Raw genomic sequence first — 19,655 nt, 5'->3', positions numbered from 1 at the left:
ATTTTTCCACAGACCAGATAAATCATTTTGATATTCTGCTGGTTTTCTTATAATTTGATTTTTTAAAATAGTTAACACTTCCATCAATATCAGTTTTGTTTAGGTGCAAGGGTGAATTCAACTTTTTTTTTTCTCCCGAAACAACTGCCTAGTTGTTACTATACTTTTTGTTAAATAATTCTCCTTCCCTTTGTTTTAGAAAGCTTATGTTGCCAATTATTAAGTGTGTGTGTGTGTGTGTGTGTGTGTGTGTGTGTATGTACATCTGAACTCCATTTTGTTCCACAGATATATTTTTACATCTCATACTATTGTAATATTGTTGCTTTTTGGTAGAGTCTAATATCTGTTAAGGTTATATTATCCTTGTTGGATTTTTAAAAACTTGTTTGTTTGTTTGTTTATTTATTTATTTATTTATTTTTTTAATGTTTTTTATTTATTTTTGGGACAGAGAGAGACAGAGCATGAACGGGGGAGGGGCAGAGAGAGAGGGAGACACAGAATTGGAAACAGGCTCCAGGCTCCGAGCTGTCAGCACAGAGCCCGATGCGGGGCTCGAACTCACAGACGCGAGATCGTGACCTGGCTGAAGTCGGCCGCTTAACCGACTGCGCCACCCAGGCGCCCCTGTTTATTTATTTTGAGAGAGAGAGTGAGAGAGAGAAAGAGCACTCAGGGCAGGGGCAGAGAGGGAGAGGGAATCCCTAGCAGGCTCCATGCTGTCAGCACAGAGCCTGATGTGGGGCTCAAACTCACAAACTGTGAGATCATGACCTGAGCTGAAATCAAGAGTCAGACACTTAACTGAAATAGCCACCCAGGCACCCCTCCTTGTTGGATTTTTTTTTTTTTAATGTGTGTCATGTCTCCACTCCCAGCCAACTCCCCAGCAAAAAAAGTTCTGTGCCTCTTCAAAAGTTTCTGTGGTTTTCAATGTAAAGTTCCTATATATCTATTGGTAAATTTATTCCTAAGTATTCTTAAATGTGTTATGCATTTTTTTTTTTTTTTTTTTTTTTTTTTTTTTTGTGAATGCAGTCTCTTTTCCAGTATGTTTTCCAACTGGGTATTATTAATGATGTACAAGATTACTATAATCTTTTGTAAATTTTGAACCTGATCATTTTGCTTAACTTTTATTCTAGTATGATTTTGTCTGGTTATCCAGTTGTCAAATTGGTTATCTAGTATGATGATAATGATTCTTTGGGATTTTTTGGCATGCGGTCTTGTACCTTTGTTTCTTATAAGAAAAATTCTTTCGGCGCATCTGGGTGGCTCAGTCAGTTAAGTGTGTGCCTTTGGCTCAGGTCATGATCTCACTGTTCGTAGGTTTGGGCCCTGTGTCAGGCTCTGTGCTGACAGCCTGGAGCCTGCTTCAGATTCTGTGTCTCCTTCTCTCTCTGCCCTTCCCCTTCTCTCTCTCTCTCTCTCTCTCTCTCTCAAAAATAAATAAACATTTAAAAATATTTAAAAAAAAAAGAATTCTTTCAAAAAAATTATCAGTTGACCTTTAAGGGAACCCAAGCCAGCTAAGGCAAAGCTTAGCTTTCTTTCCTTAGAGAGATTAAATGAATGAATGAAAGAATTGATGTTCAGTTCTCTTTCTTTTTCCAATGGTCTAAAGAGAGATTATGAGAATGAGTGTTCATTCTGTAAGCACTAACAACAAAATGAAATGAGTTTATAGTATAAATTGCTTTGGGACTGTCAAGTAATATGGCTTTATTATTTATTAGCCATGTGTGTTTTGATTTCTTGCCTGTGTCCTGGGATGAGGTATCTCCGACATTCTAGGGAAGTTGTTTTACCACAGACCTGATAAAGAGCAGGGTCACCGCTCGTGTTTTCTGAGTTGAGGGAAGAAGTTATGCAGGTTACAGCAGGTGGAGAGAATGTTTACCAGTGTGGTCTGTTTCTGGACAGCTGCAGAGGCGTGATAAGCCACCAAGAGAGGTGGTTGTCATCCCTGGAGGGAGACAGCACACACCCCAGTCCTCGTAGGGCATCAGGGAGCCTGGGCCCAAAGTATAAAGAGACTATGGCTGCTTGGATAGTGGCAGGACTATAGTTGATGGTTTGGGCTAATTAACTGCAGACCGGACAGTGGGATATTTTTATAAGCACAACACGAAACTTCATTTTCTCAAACGTTACACAAACTCACCGGCCTGAGTTTTATCATCTCTAAGAACAGGAATGGCCTACCCAGTAAAATGAGGCTTAAATGTACTCATGTGTAAGCACGAACAGTGTTCGGCACACAGTAGGCACTCGAGAAGTTGTCGTAAAATGGAACTTTTTACTTGCCTGGTTTCTCCTCTCATCAGTCTGTATATAGCAAAAGTGGAGATGGTTTGAACTGGCGGTGCTGCTTACAGACAGGAGGTGGGGGGAAACACACACACACACACACACACACACACACACACACACAGCTTAGTTTCTCTCACCTGTCCGGAATGTTTTTGGAAGCATGACAGCACAACCTGTGGGCCTAGCGTCTGCACTCCCTGCTGGAGAGCCTCTTGATGGTCAGAAACACAAACTGCTAAGGTTTACTGACCTTCCGGCCCAGGGCAAGTCCCATTCAGTTTGGCTGTTCCTAACCTGATCATAGCTTTGTTGAGTAAGATGAACTGCTTTGGTTCCTTGTGATTTGTTAATGGTCTTATACTTGTGCTTGAAGGCATTCTGGCCACTTTAAAACCACAAACAAATAATTTGCTTCCCTTTAGGCCTCTTGCCCAAACAGTGAACATGGGTAGGGATCCTGAGCTTTTTAAAAAAAAGTGAGCACAAAGACAGTTTGAGTCAGTCGTCTGGTTTAAAATCAGTTTCGTTTGAAGGTTTTATGAAGCCTGGGGGAATAGAAAGATCTTCAATATAAAAATAAAGGAAATGTTTCATATAGGAATCTTTTAAATTTTCCCTGAAGAGTAGGAGGAAAACTTAGTTTAGTCTTCACGAACAAAACAGTAAAATTTAACCCTGTCAGTTTATAATGAAGGTTGAAAGCAAGAAGTAGACAGACTATATGACAGGTGGACGAGCAGAGGTACTGTCTACAACTTCGAATAGTGAAAATGTTAACGAGCCGAGAACAGAAAGAATAAAATATACCTGTGTATGTACATCTGTGGGGGTTTTAAAAATACTTTTGCCAATCTTAATTCCTCCCAAATTAAGTCCAGTATGTTTTCAAACTTGAATTTCATTTTAAATATCCTTTGAGCAATGCCTGGGTGCTCTCTTGCATTTGCTTGTGGTAGAATTGCCTAGAATGAACAATAGGTGTTTAGGAAGTGAGGCTCTGAGGCGTTTGCCCTGGCATGTATATTCATTCCTCAGCCAGGGTCTTGCAGGCTTGGAGCTCTTTGAGGCTGGGGAACGGGGTATCTATTTCAGTGATGATTAACGTCCAGAGTGGGGAGATGGACACAGATAAGCAGAGTGTGTTTGTTTGTTTTAAAATGATTGCACCTAAGAGCATTTTTTTGGCCCAGAAAGCATAAAGTTTCCTTTCCTAACTCTGACCTGGAGAAGGCATTGCTGCCTGGCTACATTTAAGGTCTAAACAGTGATTTTCAGAAAACAATTAGCAACTTAAAGTAGCTTAGGCTTTCTCCTTCCCCTTTCTGCCTTGCCTAGGAAGGGGCGTCCCTTACTTGTTCTCTAGTTGACTGAAAAGTTTCATAGGTGGATGTATTTAACTGTAGTCGTTTTGAAAAGGCCTTATTTTTGATGGTTTTGTTGAGTCAATAAAAGTCGAGTTCAGTTTAGGTGCTTTTTAAAATAAATAAAACAATACACCTGTGGAAGCAGGCCTAGTACAGTTAGCATCTCCAAATGCAAACTGGAAGAATGGAAGGTCTTTTCCTCCAAGACCTTGAGAATATAGAGCTGCTTGTATCCTTTACAGTCTTGTAAAACTGGAATAGTAGGGGATGCATTTTCTAGCATTCAAGGCAGAAACACAGAGAAACCCAAAGTCTTCACCGTTTCTAAGATGAGCAATTCCTATTGGAATGCGATCTCAGAAAATATTTCAATACACCATACTTTGAATTTTCTGTATCTGGTACCTTCACCTTAGGTAAAGGTTGTGAGCTGCTGAAATCAAACTGACAATGAGGTTACTGAGGAAGCGTACAGGTCTTTGAAAAAAAATATTTTGGAGTGTTTGGTGTAAAATTACCTTTGTGTGACAACCTTAACTCTGGGTTGACCCTGGCATTGGATTAGTTCTGTTTACGAGTCATAACGATAGAACAGGGAGTATTTAGGCAGACTCTTCTTAAGACCAGTACATTTTGAAAATTTAAGATGAGGTCAACTGTTTGAAAAAATGAGGACAAAGCCAAGTATTGAATTTTCAGTGAAAATTGGCATATCCTTCACTTTGATCCACAGGAACACATTTTTGCTAAGTTCCAGAATTTATCTCAGGTGCATCAACCATCAGGTGAGGTTGAGAATCCAAAGATTTGGTTGTCCTTTCTGTTCAGCAGTCTTGTTTAGATTTGAACAGGATTCAGATGGAACTCTGAAACAAGGTGGTTGTACTAATTAAGAATATGTTCATGAATCCTGAATCATGTGAACGCCTGAGCTATATCTGAAGCTGAGGATGAGATCTGGAGAAAGAATTTACCTCTTGTTAGAGTTTAGCTGCCTTGTCTCAACTTTGAGTCAGTTCTTCATTATATCCAAACCATCCACATTGCCCTCCCTGGAAGTCTGGGCCACCCAATGGGCCTGCCCCTCTTTAGCCCACAATTAATTGCCAGTACATTCTTTCTTCTTCTCCTTCTTTTTTGGTATTTGACATGAGCTCAAATTGCTGAGAAAGGTGACAACTGTGAAATGAAGACAGGGCTTAGAGACACCTTAAAAAATACATGCAAAGGCCACTAAATGACAAGAGCAGACTGCCAGGCTCTTTCAAAACATCACCACGTCTGTTGACTTTCCATTCCTTGTCTGCAGCACAAAATTGGAGGTCAAAGAATCATAGGAGTTAGAGATGGAAAAGACATTTGGGGTCAGCCAGTTCATCCCTCCACCTTCTTCTGCCCCTGAATCCAAATCATTCCTTACATTATATTTTCTCCTCCAGCTCTTGTACAGTTTTCACGGTCTTCACTCAACCCCGGCTGTCACCTTTGGGGAATGATGCTGGAGGCTCCATCCAGTTTCTCCTTGGCAGAGAGAGATATTGCCTCTGCCCCCAGTTGACATTCATGAACTTCTTTGTTGGTGGTCTCAGCTGAGAGGCCAAAGACTAACTGGAAGTCTCTCTGCTGCCTGGTGTTGGGGCTTTTCTAACAGAACCGAAGCACATTTAGTGTGTGATGATGTTGGGGTAGGGCAAAAGGGCTGGGATACAGTGTAGTCATTGCTGAATTTGTTCCTAGACTTTTGTTTTGCAAGGCTCTTGACCTGAAAGGAGGGGTGTGTGTGTGTGTGTGTGTGTGTGTGTGTGTGTGTACAAGGCATGTGGTATTGGGGAGGTGAACAGAGACAAGGAAATTACACCAAACTGGAATTTGGTAAAAATCCAAACTTGGAAATTGGTGGGTTAAGCAAACAAATAAAGGATACTAGTCCTGTGAAGCAGAGAATTATTTCAAGAAATGCCTGTTAGGGAAGAAACAGAGTGGTGGCTGACTATAGAAGTTTCAGCTTATAGTCAAGTTGAGGGGATCAGATGGGTGGAGGCCAGTATTTTTGACTAGGGGACACTGTGGCTTTTGGGGTCTCAGCTTTAAAGTAGAGAAAGAGAGGTCTTATGTTCACTGGCTGCTTGGTTTGGCAGGGGGAATGGTCATTTTTAGAGGCAGCTTAGGAAGGTTACCCCCAGCTCCCCATCTTGTTCTAGCAGCTGTTGGGAGCAGTCCGAAGGGGGTATTATATTTCTTCTGGTAACTCTGCCAAGAATGAGAGGAAATCCACAATCTGTGGGCTTTTTGGGGGGAATGGGGATGGGGTGGCAGGTGATGGGACAGGGAAATTAAATTGTTTTATAGTAAATATGTTGAGATACTTTTCCTGGAAAGCTTTTTCACCAAAAAGAATGGTATTTCCCCCGGTTCACTAGCTCGTAATGGGTTCTTTCCCTGCAGAGAAAGGGAAATAGTCCTCTTCCAGTACATCTTTTTCTTTCTTTCCTGTAGCTCCAGCTTTGACCTCCCATGTTGCTTTGAATTATTTTTTTTCAGGAAGTCCATAATTGAAAAGGTGGGTCGAGAGTCAGATACGGATGCTGTGTGTGCATTAAGAGGTGCTGTGTGCACCTCTGTCTAGAAGTGAGTTACTAAAGAAGAACCTCTCATTTATCCATTATCTTGGCTGTAGTTTGACTTTATCATAATGGCCTAGAAACCAGAGATGTAAAAACTTGCTGGGTGGCGTCTGGTTCACGTTCTTTCCATCCCTTCATCCAGGCTGGAAGGGCACCAGGGATTTTCAAGCCTGGCTACTTGGGCTGGGAACCTGTTTTAGTGATTAATACGGAACACAGTTGCAAGATTAAAAACAATAAAAAACAACCCCGAGAAGCAGAGCAGTGTAATTATTCCTTACATTTCAGATGGAGAGCCCAGGGAAAAGTCATTCTCGAGGTATGAGAACAAAGTCCACTTGTGAAGCTGCTAGTGCCTAATTCATGACTCACTGAGAGGACGGCCTGTTCACAAAAAATAGTGGCATCTTTCTTGCTGTTGTTTTTTTTCTCAGAAACTGCTAGGTCAGCCTTTCTGAAAGTTGTGCCGCGGGATTCTTGAAAAACTGATTCTGTGATGAAATGAGTGCAGGAAATGCTGTGCTCCACATCCCTTCTCTTAGGGGTTCACAGTGCCCACTGGTAAATTAAAGGCACTGAGAAGTCCTGTGATAGAGAGACCTGTTTAATTTTGTTTCGGTCAGTGTTGTCTAAAGCGTTTTGATCATAAAATTTGCCTACCTGCTTAATATCTCTTAACATCTTGGAGAGCATACATGGTCAAATACAGAACTTGACCAATAGTAGGAGGAAATGAATGTGAGTGTGAACACATTCCTAAATCCTCTGCTCAGTGTTATGAATTAGTGTTATGCCTAGTGCTTCTGAAACTTCTTTGGACAGCTTTGACATGTGGTACCACATTAAGGTAATTTATCTGCTCAAGTTCCTTCCTTCAAGCCTCTCTAGCGTAAGAATTTGGGGGCTCTGGTTGCATTCCTGAAGGTGTGGTGTATTATACATTTTACGAAGGGCCTTTGGAGCTAGAAGGTAGCATGTCCAGGCTCCTGAAAAGCTACGGGTATTGTTGAAAGTGTGACTTACCAAAGGGAGAATTGTACTTTTGAGAAGTAACGTAAGCAATGCCTAAGCAGTGTCTATCAGAATACCAATCACGCTAGGCCCAGGGTTCTCCCCTTTTGTGTCCAAGACATTTGTATGCTGTGAGAATTTTTGGTAGTACGTTAAAGGATTAAAAGGTAATTTTTTTCATAAAACAAGTTTTAGAAAGTTGAAAAACCTGTGCATTTACTTATTTACCATCTGGTGTGTTACTGTTTGAGTGAACTGTTTACTGCCCTGACCTTGTTCTCTTATATCCTTTGAGGTGAAGTTCATATACGTTCCTCCAAACACACAGTCTTCATCTTATTTGCAGCAGATGGGGTCATGGGCCACATTGTGGCTCAGTGGTTGGTCTGACAGCAATCTTCATGAAAGTGTGGATCTTTCGTTGAATGAAAGTGAATTCTAGAAATTAAAGTTTGACAGCACAGGTATTCAGGGTTGCTGGTATACCACTGCTCTGCAGTGTGCTGGTTGGGATGTACCTTTAGAAGTGCTAAGAGGTTAAGACTTGATCCTGTAGAATTTATGACCGTATTGGCCAAACAAGACATACAGCTGAAAAAAGTTAACAGTGCCTCAGTTTAGGGTATTGGGGGTTCAGTCTGGGGGTTCACACGAGGGGGAGAGGACAGTTTACAGGACTCAGGGAAGTAGAAGTGTAAGCTGGTGCCCAGAAGAAGGAGGCAAGCGTTTGGCAGGGACAAGGTAGGCTGGTGCCGGCAATATAGGAGAAGGTGTGGGTGTAGGAACGAATGTAGAAGAGATGGACTTGGCTGGAGTTCACTTGCATGGTGTGGGACGATGGGAGGTGAGGTCGAATGAGTAAGGTGAGTTGACATTTGGAGGCCTTTCAAGGGGCTGGTGGGGTCTGCTCTTTGCTTTCCTCGTGCGTGGTCCCGTCCTCATTGTAGGGAACAATCTCACTCCACCCTGGGTGTCGGGGCTGTTCCCCTGTTTCCTGGCCAGAAGGTAACCGATTTAATACAATATAATGATTTTTCTTTGATTTTTTAAAAATCTTAATGATAGACCTCTGTTTTTGAGGCCATTGGAGGATTTAGTCTAATGCAAGTATAAATGAAGAGCTAGAAGTTTCTTGTCTTGGGCTGTTTAAATTCTTGTACACTGCCAGATGTACTACCACCCTTGCCCCCAGTGTTAGCGTGCTATCCTGGGTGTTACCATTTTAAAGGGACCCCTCAGGAGTCTTGGCAGCGGATTAACTGCCCCCTCCCCAGCTGTGATCTGTTGGCAAGACTGTAACAAGTGAGGTTTGTACAACCAAAGATGATATACTGTGGCTTAAGAAGAATAAAGTGGACTATGTTTTTAGAAAGAAAGAAAAAGAGAAAGAAGAAAGAAAGAAAGAAAGAAAGAAAGAAAGAAAGAAAGAAAGAAAGAAAAAGACTTGTATATTAAAGCCAAATTCTTAGTATTGGTAGAAGAACTTGTAGGTATAGGCAATACAGCAGGCAAAAAATCTTCCTGGAAAGCAAAATCAAATAAATCAAGAGACAGTGTTAAAAGTGCAAGCCCCGAGCATCATTTTGCACAGCCCTGTCTCCCCTCCTGAGCCCAGTGCACCCCAAGATGGCCTTGCTCTACATTTGTGGACAGGTCCCCTTCTCTCCCCAATTCCCAAATCAGCAGGTAGTTGTGCTTACGGAAGTCGTGCCAGTCATGAGGGCGGCAGCGTCCGTGGCATCTCAAAGGGAACCAAACTGCAGGATGGGGCACGGAGGGAAACTGAGTTGTGATCCAGGAGTTTACTGATCTTCGAGACCGTGCAGGTTTAAGACCTCTCTGATATCCCCACACTTCCCCCTCCCTCACCCCAAGGCATTTTTATTCAGACTAGGTTTATTTATTTGCTTTGAGTTTGGGGTGTGAAGGAGGAGAGGTGAGATGAAAGTGGACTCCAGATAACTGCCTAGATTAATTTCGGTCCCTCTGGACTCAACTTGTTGCCAAGATTTTAAGGGGCCTGATAGCTTACCATGGGTGCGTGTTGTGTTGTTTTTGTTTAAAATAGGTCATGCGCCCAGGAATGCAGTCAAACTATAATGGTGCCTGCCGGAAAGCTGAGAGGGAGGGGGCACAAGTGGGAAATGAGCCTGAGGCAAGAGAAGGAGGGCTGGGAAAAGGGAAGTTCCACCAGGCCCACAGGCCGGTTAGAGATTCCCCTGAGTGTTAACAGCCCTGTGAGAGGATTATTTACAGGGCACTAATCATTTTGGGGGGAGCACCCCCACTTTACACTAGCAAGTGTGCTGGAGAAACTGCCAACCAGAGAGCATTTCAAAGAGGGGAACAAGGGTCCTTCTAGAATTCCAAGGGGCACCTGCTCTTGTCTTCTCAGGCACATCTGCTGCCTAGTTCCGCCGACCCCTTTGACTGGACTGTGACAGGTCCCACAGGGAGGGAGGGGTACCTGTTTTCAGAGGAAGATTTTTTTTATTCCTTCTGATTTCTCAGGTGCTAATAAGAATATACATATGATCCTGCCACCAGCTAGGGAAACTAACCATCAAAGATGATGGAATGGACAAAAGGGATGAAAAAGCTGAGCTGTTAAGCGGCTTTCAACAAAGTGGTACTATTTCTCAAGTCAAAGCCAAAAGGAGTGACTTAAAAAAGTCAAAATTTGATTTGAAGGACCAGAGCCAAGTACTATGATTATGGCTTTCGTTGTGGGAGAGGACATCTGCACCTGCTGTTTGGTAGCAGCTTCTAAAGTTCAACTTTGAAAGTTTCTTGCTGCTGTGATCAGGCCCCCAGGGCAGTGCTTTGACCCTTAGTAAAGTGTCACTAAATGGTAGTTAAGTGACTAGAGAGAGAAGTATTGTCCTTAACTCAGTTCAGGAAATATATTGATTCTTTCCTCCTTGCCTCCTTCCTGCTATGATCCAGAATATTCAATTTTTGGTTTCACTTCCATGTATTAAATTAGACCTAACTCAAGAGGAGAGGTTAACTACAAAGGATGTCTTTTATATCTGGGAAGGATTTGCAGATAAGATTTGACAGGGAATCTAATCTTTCTCGTTAAGAGTTAAGTTCTTTTGGTCCATCCTATTAACTGTCTTTTACTTTCCTTAGTTCTTCATCCACCTGGTGGTGTGGGTTGCTCTCTAGCAATGTGAAACCAGGGACTGAATTCACCCAATGGACAAATTCAGTAATACATTTTAGCTTTAACGCGTGTACACCCAAACCCTAATCATTCAGCCTGAAAGAGGACTAATGTTTGACATTAGAAGAACAATTTCTAATAGTTGTAATTAAATTATTTAGAAGAAAAATAAATGATTATTGAATTAGCTTCAGGGAAGACACCATTAATCGATATTAACTACTACATATACTTATATTTAAAGAATTGACCAACTGTACTTTGTTTTAGTTTTCATTTTAAAGCCACAATTGTAAAAAAAATAAATAAAACAACAATTGTAAGAAATACTATCCTCATTTCTTGGGGGAAGATATTGACCATTAGAGAAGTTAGGTGACCAGAATTTTATAATTGGTAACAGGCAGAACTGGGATTTAGATCTTAGTTTCCTAAGTGTGCCTTTTGAGCTTTTCCCACAACTTCATTTATTCTACTCTTTAGTTAAAGGTAAATTGAGAGACCTAACTATCAACAATTATGTGAGAGACAGATACAGAAATATATTATGTGATATATATATATATATATATATATATATATATATATATATATATATATATATATATCACTCCAAAGTACCATCTATTTACCTCTTCTGACATGTTGTTTATAGAGACATAATTTTCTGTAGTGTCTCTTCACCTCTACCTTTATAAATTTGACTTAGCTTGAAAATTACCATTGCTTGCTATAGTCATTTCCAAAACGTTTTGCAGTCCCCACATTTGTCATTTCTAGTGGCAATATATTCCATTGCATTAGTATACTGGTCTCCCCCACAGACAAACATTTGGGCTATTTCCAGGTTTTAGCTCAAATATATAGCCACAACTATAAATATCTTTGTAAAAATATATTTTTCTTTTGAGTTATTTCTTTGTGATTTAGTGCTCAAAGTGGGAATGCTGGGTCAGAAGCTGTCATTTAACAATTTTTCTCGACAGAGTTCCTTTCTGAAAGACTGTACCAGTGTGCTACTAGCAATATATAACCAAACCCAAACCTTTCTATCAAACCAAAGCCAGTTTCTGGTTTTTCCCTGTAATAATAAATGTGCGGTGGCACTTTAATAATTAGTTTAATATGCGTGTATGTGTTAATGTTGTGGGATGTTTCCCCAGTGTTTCGTCACATGGATACCATGTGATTGTTCTTACCTGCTGTTGGGTATGGACGACAGGGTATTAGAGACAGGATGTAATTCCAGTAAATCTCTATCTGCCCCTTAAAAGTTTTAGAGGTACAACTTGTACCTATAGTGTTAATTGTTAATATTCCCATACTCTGTTGTTTTCATTTTAAACTCTTTAACATTCTGCTCAGCATGTATGTATGTATTTATTTTTTAACATTTATTCATTTTCGAGAGACAGAGAGAACATGAGTGGGGGAGGGGCAGAGAGAGAACGGGGGGAGACAGAATCCGAAGCAGGCTCCGGGTTCTGAACTGTTGGCACAGAGCACGACGCCGGGCTTGAACTCACGAACCGCCAGATCATGACCCGAGCTGAAGTTGGATGCTTAACCAACTGAGCCACCCAGGCACCCCAGTGTTTATTTTTTTAAGTTTATTTATTTATTTTGAGAGAATGAGGGAGGGAGGGAGAGAGAGAGAGAAAAGAGAGAAAGAGAATGTGAGCGAGGGAGGGGCAGAGAGAGGGAGAGAGAATCCCAAGCAGGCTCTGGGCTGTCAGACACTCACAAATGATGAGATCATGACCTGAGCCAAAATCAAGAGTCAGACGCTTAACCCACTGAGCCACCCAGGTGCCCCACTTGGGATAGTATTTAAAATTTAAACACTTTAGGGGCGCCTGAGTGGCCCAGTTGGTTAAGCTTCCAAGTTCGCTCAGGTCATGATGTCACAGTTCGTGGGTTCAAGCCCCTCATCATGAGGCTCTGAGCTGACATCTGAGAGCCTGGAGCCTGCTTTGGATATTCTCTCTCTCTCTCTCTCTCTCTCTCTCTCTCTCTCTCTGCCCCTCCTCTGTTCACGCTCTGTCTCTCTCTCAAAAAATAATAAGTAAATAATAAAATAAGTAAATACAAATAAAATTTAAACACTTTAAAATCTTCCAGTTAAAAAACTTTTATTTTTTATTAAATTTTTTAAAATGTTTATTCTTGAGAGAGAGAGAGAGAGTGCGTGTGAACAAGGGAAGGGCAGAGAGAGAGAGGGAGACACAGAATCTGAAGCAGGCTTCAGACTCTGAGCTGTCAGCACAGAGCCTGATGTGGGGCTGGAACCCATGAATGGTGAGATCATGACCTGAGCCAAAGTTGGAAGTTTAACCGACTGAGCCACCCAGGAGCCCTGAAAAGCTATTTTAAATTCACTTTCATTTTGCAAGGATTTATTATATTATTTATGAGATGTAAGCATCTAAATCAGTTTTTTTAACCTATTGATTTCCAGTTTTATCACCAGCATTATTATTTTAATGGGTATTTTCTTGTTCACCAAAATATTACATTGTAGAAAAATTGAAAAATATGTAAAAACGCAAAGAAAATAAAACACCCAAAGTTGGCTACCCACAGTTAACTATTTTAGAGTATATACTTCCCACGTTCTTTCTAGGCATGTATATTCCTCCTCCTTCTTTCTCATAAGGTTGGGAACATGGTATACAAACCCAATAGCACTGATGAAGTGGAGATTTCTTTCCTTACTTTAAAACTTTACTTTGTTTGTTATATATTGGTTTATATCAGTTTGGGTCATTTCTGGCTTTCTGTATTTAAATTGCAGTATCAGCCAGTTTGCTTATTGCTTATTTCCAATGTCGTCTTTTTTTTTTTCCCCCGATGTCTTCTAATTGGATAGAATACAGGAAGTACAATTGCTTTATCAACAAATGCTTATTGATACTTACTATGCATAAAGCATTAAGTAAATGAAAACAGTTCCTGGCACATCATAAACACCACATTAAATGTTTGTTAAATAAATTATCTTTGGAATTATGATCCAGAGAGATTGAAACATTCTAAATCATTTTTTAAATAGTGTTCAATGGGATTAACTAAACTGTATTTACTATGTTGAAAGATTTTCCATAGTAAGGTCTGAAATAAAAATATCGGGGCACCTGGGTGGCTCAGTAGTTTGGGCGTCTGACTCTTGGTTTGGGCTCAGGTCATGGTCTCACAGTTCCTCTGTTCGAGCCCCATGTTGGGCTCTACGCTGGCAGCGTGGAGCCTGCTTGGGGTTCTCACACCTAAATAGAGATATAAGGATATTTATAACAGCAGTAGTTATAATAGCTAAAGTCTGGAAGCCCTTTAAATGTGAATCAGTAAAGGACTGGTCAAATGATGATTGAGTTACACAATAGAATTCTATGCAGCTGTTAAAGAAAATGAGATGGATCTTAATGTATTGATATGGAATGCTTCCTGAGATATATTGTTAAGAAAGCAATGAGTAAAATAGTGTACTATTTTTTAAATTAAAAACTGGGTATATGTATAATTACATACCAATATAAATACATCTACAGTATCTATCAGTCTATTGGCATTTTTTTTTACCCTGTGGATGTATCATTTTGTTAATCAAAAACAATTAGTTTATACAAATGAACAAATGAGATGAGATCAGGAGGTAGATAGAGTATTATTTATCTAGAAACGGATTAGGTATCTTCTCTTTCTGCCTACCAAAACCATCCTTTTTAATCTGTACTTGTCATAATATTGTAAGCAGGACTTCACGGCTGCCTTTTGGTAAAGGGTAGTCAGTGTGAAGGCATAGCAGAGACGGGAGGAAATGCATGTTTCTCTCTTCTTTTCTCAATAGACCTGGTAGTTACCACTCCGTGTCCCAAGCAGCATACCCTGTACTGTCCAGTGGAGCAGGCCAAGGAAACACAGGGGAGCTGTGGGGGCCTAAAATGAAATTTTCTTTAAAAAAAATGCTTGTTTGTTTAGAGAGTGAGGGAGGGGCAGAAAGAGAGAGAGAGAGAGTCCCAAACAGGCTGCATGCTGCCAGTGCAGAGCCCCACATAGGGCTTGATCCCACAAACCATGAGATCATGACCTGAACTGAAATCAAGAGTCAGACACTTAAGCGACTGAGCTACCCAGGCGCCCCCTAAAATGAAATTTTCAAATTCTTGCCCACAATTTCAGAATTCTGTCCCAAAGTGTACTTTCAGAGTGGCTTCGAGCTCTTCTCCCTACCCCCCTGCCACTCCAACCCAGTCACAGACTACACCATTCCTACGCTAGTGTGCTCTCGTATTCCTTACTGCTCTATTTTCCTCACCCAGAAAGTACTACTGACACCCCCAACATTTTCTTAAATGAAAAATTTAAAACAGCAAAGTTGAATGAATTATTCCACAGACACTTATATGCCCACGACCTAGATTCTACAATGAACATTTTAGTGTATTTGTGTTATCATGCATTTCAAAGTGAGTTGCAGATATCAGTACATTCCACCTGTAAACACTACAGTATGCATGCATACAATTGACTCGTATATATATTAGTTTATGGGTTTATATACAGGGGCTCCTGGGTGGCTCAGTCGGTTAAGCGTTTGACTTCGGGTCAGGTCATGGTCTCATGTTTCGTAAGTTCAAGTTCCACATCGGGCTCCATGCTGACAGTGCAGAGCGTGACGGTGCGGAGCCTGCTTGGATTCTCTCTTTTCCTCTCTCTCTGCCACTCCCCTGTGCACGTGCTCTCTTTCTCTCTCTCTCTCAAAAATAAATAAATAAACTTAATATTATATACAGCAAAATGCTCAAACTTTAATCTTAAGTGTATCATTTGGGGCATTTTTTTTTCCATTGGATGCATTTTTCGACAAATGCATATACACCTGTGTAACCCAAATCCCTTTAAGATTTAGACACAGAATGTTGCTCCAGAAAGTTTCTACATGTTTCTTCCCAGTCAGTCCCCTTCCCAGTGGTAGGGTTCCCAGTGGTAATCACTGTTCTGATTCTTCCACCATAGATTAGTTATCCTTCTTAATAATGCTTCACAATATCCTTCACATAATAATAATCCTTCTCAATATCCTTCACATAAATGGAATCATACAACATGAACTCTTTTGTGTAAGGTTGCTTTCATTCAGCTTTTGAGATTCACCCACATTACTGTGTATGTCAATAGTACTTTCCTTTTTATTGCTGAGTAGCATTCCATTGTATGAATATACATCATGGGGTGTTTGGCCATTCTTCTGATGGCTGCCTGGGCTCTTTTCAACTTTGGGCTCTTACTACTAAAGTTCCTGTGAACATTCTTGTGCAAGTCTTTTTGTGGGTGTATGCTTTCTCCTGGGTATTTGCTAGGTCATAGAGTAGGTATATGTTTGGATTTATAATAAACTCAGACATTTTTCCATGATGGCTCTACCATTTTGCTTTGCCACCAAGATTGTAGGAGAGTTCCTTACTGGCCTTCAAAAATATATATATGCATATATATATATTTATGTGTGTGTGTATAATTATATATACATATATAAATGCATATACAATATATACATATACATATGTATACAGTTATACATATGTATTTACAATTTCTTAGTATTTTCTGGATATAAGCCCTTTGTCAGATATATATTTTGTGAACACTTTCCCCCAGAATGTGGTGTGTATATTCATTGTGGTAAGCAAAAATTTTAAATTTTGATAAAGTCTCATTCATTAGAGTTTTCTTGTTTGCCATTGCTTTCTGTGTCTTAAGAGACCTTTTCCCAGGCCCCAAGTTGCAGAAATATTTTGATATATTTTCCTCTATCAGCTTTATAGTTTTAGATTTCATGTTTAAATCTATTTTGAATTAATTTTTCTATATGGTGTGAGGTAGGAGTCAGAGTTTACTTTTTTCCTTATGGATAGCCAGTAGTTCCAGCACTGTTATCCTTTCTCCATTAGATCGCTTTGGCATCACTATAGACACTGTAAAGGACAGGCTCTTCTTGGCTTTCTTGGTTATCCCAGTGTGGAGAGAGAAAAGTTAATCCTTTCTCATGTCCTAACCCTGTCACTTATATCTAGATATATTCCAGATACTCCCAAGTTCTACCTCATTAGCCTATGGAATTTTCTCTGGTTGGCAATGAGTTGTAGTGACTGGATTATCTGTTCTGTCTGCACACAGGATGGCCAATGTCCCAGTGAAGGAACGGGTGAAGGTGTCTCAGAACTGGAGGTTGGGGCGCTGCCGAGAGGGGATTCTGCTGAAGTGGAGATGCAGGTAAGTAGCCTCTTGATTCTTTTTTTAAAATTTAATGTTTATTCATGTTTAAAAGAGAGAGCGTGAGTGAGGGAAGGGGGGGGGGCGGGGACAGAGGATCCAAAGTGGGCTCTGCGCTGACAGCAGAGAGCCTGATGCAGGGCTCGAACTCATGACCTGTGAGATCATGACCTGAGCCAAAGTCAGATGCTCAACCGAGTGAGCCACCCAGGTACTCCTTGACTCTTTCAAAGCTACCTGGAACAGAAAAGCATGCTGGGAAGTAAAATATCTGGTCTTAGCTAGAGTGTAAATGTGCCTGTCTTGGGTGGTGTGGCACTGGTGATCCTTTAAACATCACAAAGCAGGCATCAGAGGGACAATTTTTTTCACATTGGTAAAAATTGCCATCAAATGTGCTTTATTTAAACAAATTCCACACGTTTATGATTATAAAAATAACAAATGTTTATTGTAGAGATTTGAAAAAATAGAAAAGTTTAAAGAAAATAAAACTTACGTATAATGCAACCACTCAGAGGTAACCCCTTAAATTAACTTACCTCATCAAAAGAGTTAAATGAAGCCAGTATTTCAACCCATCTTGTTTTATAATTATTTTTCTTTAAATCTACTCTACAGAGCTATGCTTCACTCGTGGTGTCTGTTAGCCCTCTCCCCTACTTTATTAAGAAGGCAAAATAGGATCTAAAGGCTTGGCTGTAGATGTTATGGGAGATAGAACTCAGAACTGCTAGGAAATTTAGACAGTGGCTTTGGACTGCTAATGCCACAAATCTTATGCTTCATTGATGCTACATTATTTCATAGTTATCATCTGACTCCCTGCCAAGCAAGTGCTCCTCGATGATTGGTCGGAATGGTTAAGGAGCATCGTGGTTCCTCATTCCAGGTTGACCTGTGCTTGTGCTGAGAGATACTGACAGGCTTCTTCATCTGATGACCCCTTCTCTCTTGCTTGTGTCCAGTTCCTGCTGTTTTCATGGCTGGTGGTGGCTGTGAATTATGTGGGGGTACTGGTCGTGGTGGTGACTGTAGAGAAACTACTAGGGAGAAAGACAGATTTTTATGATGAAAAACTGTACTCTCTGCTTCCCGCTTTTGCCTTTTAATATCAGAAAGTAGAGTTTATTTCTCTATCAAGGTTTTGTCCCTGACGTCTTTTTTGGGGCTGGTTTCAAAGCAGTTTGGCAAATAAACACACAAAGCAGTTACCAGGCTGCCCCGGGATTCTCCACCGTTCACCTGGCATGAACCTGGTTTCTTGTCCTCGGCAAATGGCTGTTTACCAGATGGCTCTAAACACATGCATTCCAACCCCTTCTGTTTGCTCCCCACTTGAGTGTGCCACAAACTCGTGCAAGGGGATGTTGAAGAGGGAAGTGCATAATGAGTGAGAATGTAGGCATCGCTACCTACTCAACACATGTTCTATATAATATATGCACACACTTGTAAAAACCTCCTGAGCAGAAACTCAGCTACTACAAAGTCCAAGCTGCATTTAATGGCCCGTCAAGTCAATTTGCAGAACTTTTCCACATTCCCATGACGCTTGTATTAAGGAGTCTGGGGAAGAAACACAGCCCAGTTTGCTCAGACAGGCTTGGCAGTGGGAGATGGTGTCTCTGTAAATGGGGATGAATCAGCTGTCCCTAAGCCTTGCTTGGGACCTGGTAGCTCCAGAACTCCTCCATAGAGTAGGACAGGCTGCTGGGTTGTCTGCCTTGGGGAAGGGGCTTAGTCCCCACCAGAGAGCCTGGGGTCTGGCAGAGACTTCTTTCTTCTTGAGGCTCACTCTGTGCCATGGGACTGGCCTGTGGCTTCTAAGCTTTCTTCCTTTTGTTGGATTGTGGAGGGAATCTTTAACTACTTGTGGATTTCTCTTATCAGCTGCCTGGGAGAGCTGACTATTTCTCCATAACCCCTGAACTGTAGCGGACTGCTGCGAAGACGTTTTTCCATTGCCCTACTTACCCTCTAATACCGAAACGTAGATATCCCCTGTGTGGAGCTGGATATGTAACCAGTACATTAGCATCCTTTCCTAAATGGCTTTATTCCTTTCACTTATAAATGGCCCCTTTGCTCTAGCGGGATAAGGGAATGGGGCTTCTCAGGGCTCACTCTTCTCTTTTCTCCATCTGCTCTGTTGGGGAAGAGGTATGTATGGGAGTCTTGGAACCTCGAAACTTATCACTTAACACTTCAAATCAGTGAGGATGTGTAATGAAAGAAAATCACTTTCTCTGGGTGGAAGATTTGTTTTTGACCCTGTCCATGCCCCAGTCATTATAGTCGCTGAGCTCTGCCTCCCCGAAAGAAATCTAAGTTGCCAGTAATTCAGGTCTTAAGCATTTTCCCATTAAAAGTGATATTTAATTGGTCGTTTAATTCTGACTCTGTTTTAGAAAGTCCAGAGAAGATTAGGTTACTACAAAGCTCAGTCTCTCTAGTTGTCTGAGGGTAGCCTACGGGGAGGTAATTTTAAAGGAGAGGAGGGGGGTAAAGTGCAGGTTATTCTCACTATGTTGAGAATCGGTCAGCCTCTCTAAAGATTGGAGTCAACTTTTCATGCTGTATCTTGATGATCTTTACATTGTGTTTTATATCTCTGCAGTCAGATGCCCTGGATGCAGCTGGAAGGTGATTCTCTGTACATATCCCAGGCTAATTTCATCCTGGCCTATCAGTTCCGCCCAGATGGTGCCAGCTTGAACCGTCGGCCCCTGGGAGTCTTTGCTGGGCATGATGAGGACGTTTGCCACTTTGTGCTGGCCAACTCGCATATTATCAGTGCAGGAGGGTAAGTGCCGCAGAGTTCTCCTCCTTCTTCCTTAGCATTCTTCAGGGAACTTCTGCCTGCCTGCCTCTCGCTTTTCTGTCTCAACTCCAAAG

General features: G+C 41.1%; 1 protein-coding gene across 9 annotated transcripts in view; it reads left to right on the top strand.

Annotated features, from left to right (window-relative positions):
• The window catches only part of FBXW4 (F-box and WD repeat domain containing 4), an 82,262-nt gene that overhangs the window by 2,511 nt on the left and 60,096 nt on the right, over positions 1–19,655 (top strand). For all 9 annotated transcript variants that reach the window (XM_058697542.1, XM_058697541.1, XM_058697549.1 and 6 more), the window contains exons 2-3: positions 16,662–16,757; positions 19,378–19,563. In XM_058697542.1, the coding sequence (XP_058553525.1) occupies positions 16,662–16,757; positions 19,378–19,563 (282 nt within the window). The remainder of the gene's footprint in view (positions 1–16,661; positions 16,758–19,377; positions 19,564–19,655) is intronic.

This window comes from Neofelis nebulosa, chromosome 13 (assembly GCF_028018385.1).
Source record: "Neofelis nebulosa isolate mNeoNeb1 chromosome 13, mNeoNeb1.pri, whole genome shotgun sequence".
Classification (NCBI taxonomy): domain Eukaryota; kingdom Metazoa; phylum Chordata; class Mammalia; order Carnivora; family Felidae; genus Neofelis; species Neofelis nebulosa.
The sequence above is the reverse complement of the archived record's forward strand: the minus strand, read 5'-3'. Positions and strand labels throughout refer to the sequence as shown.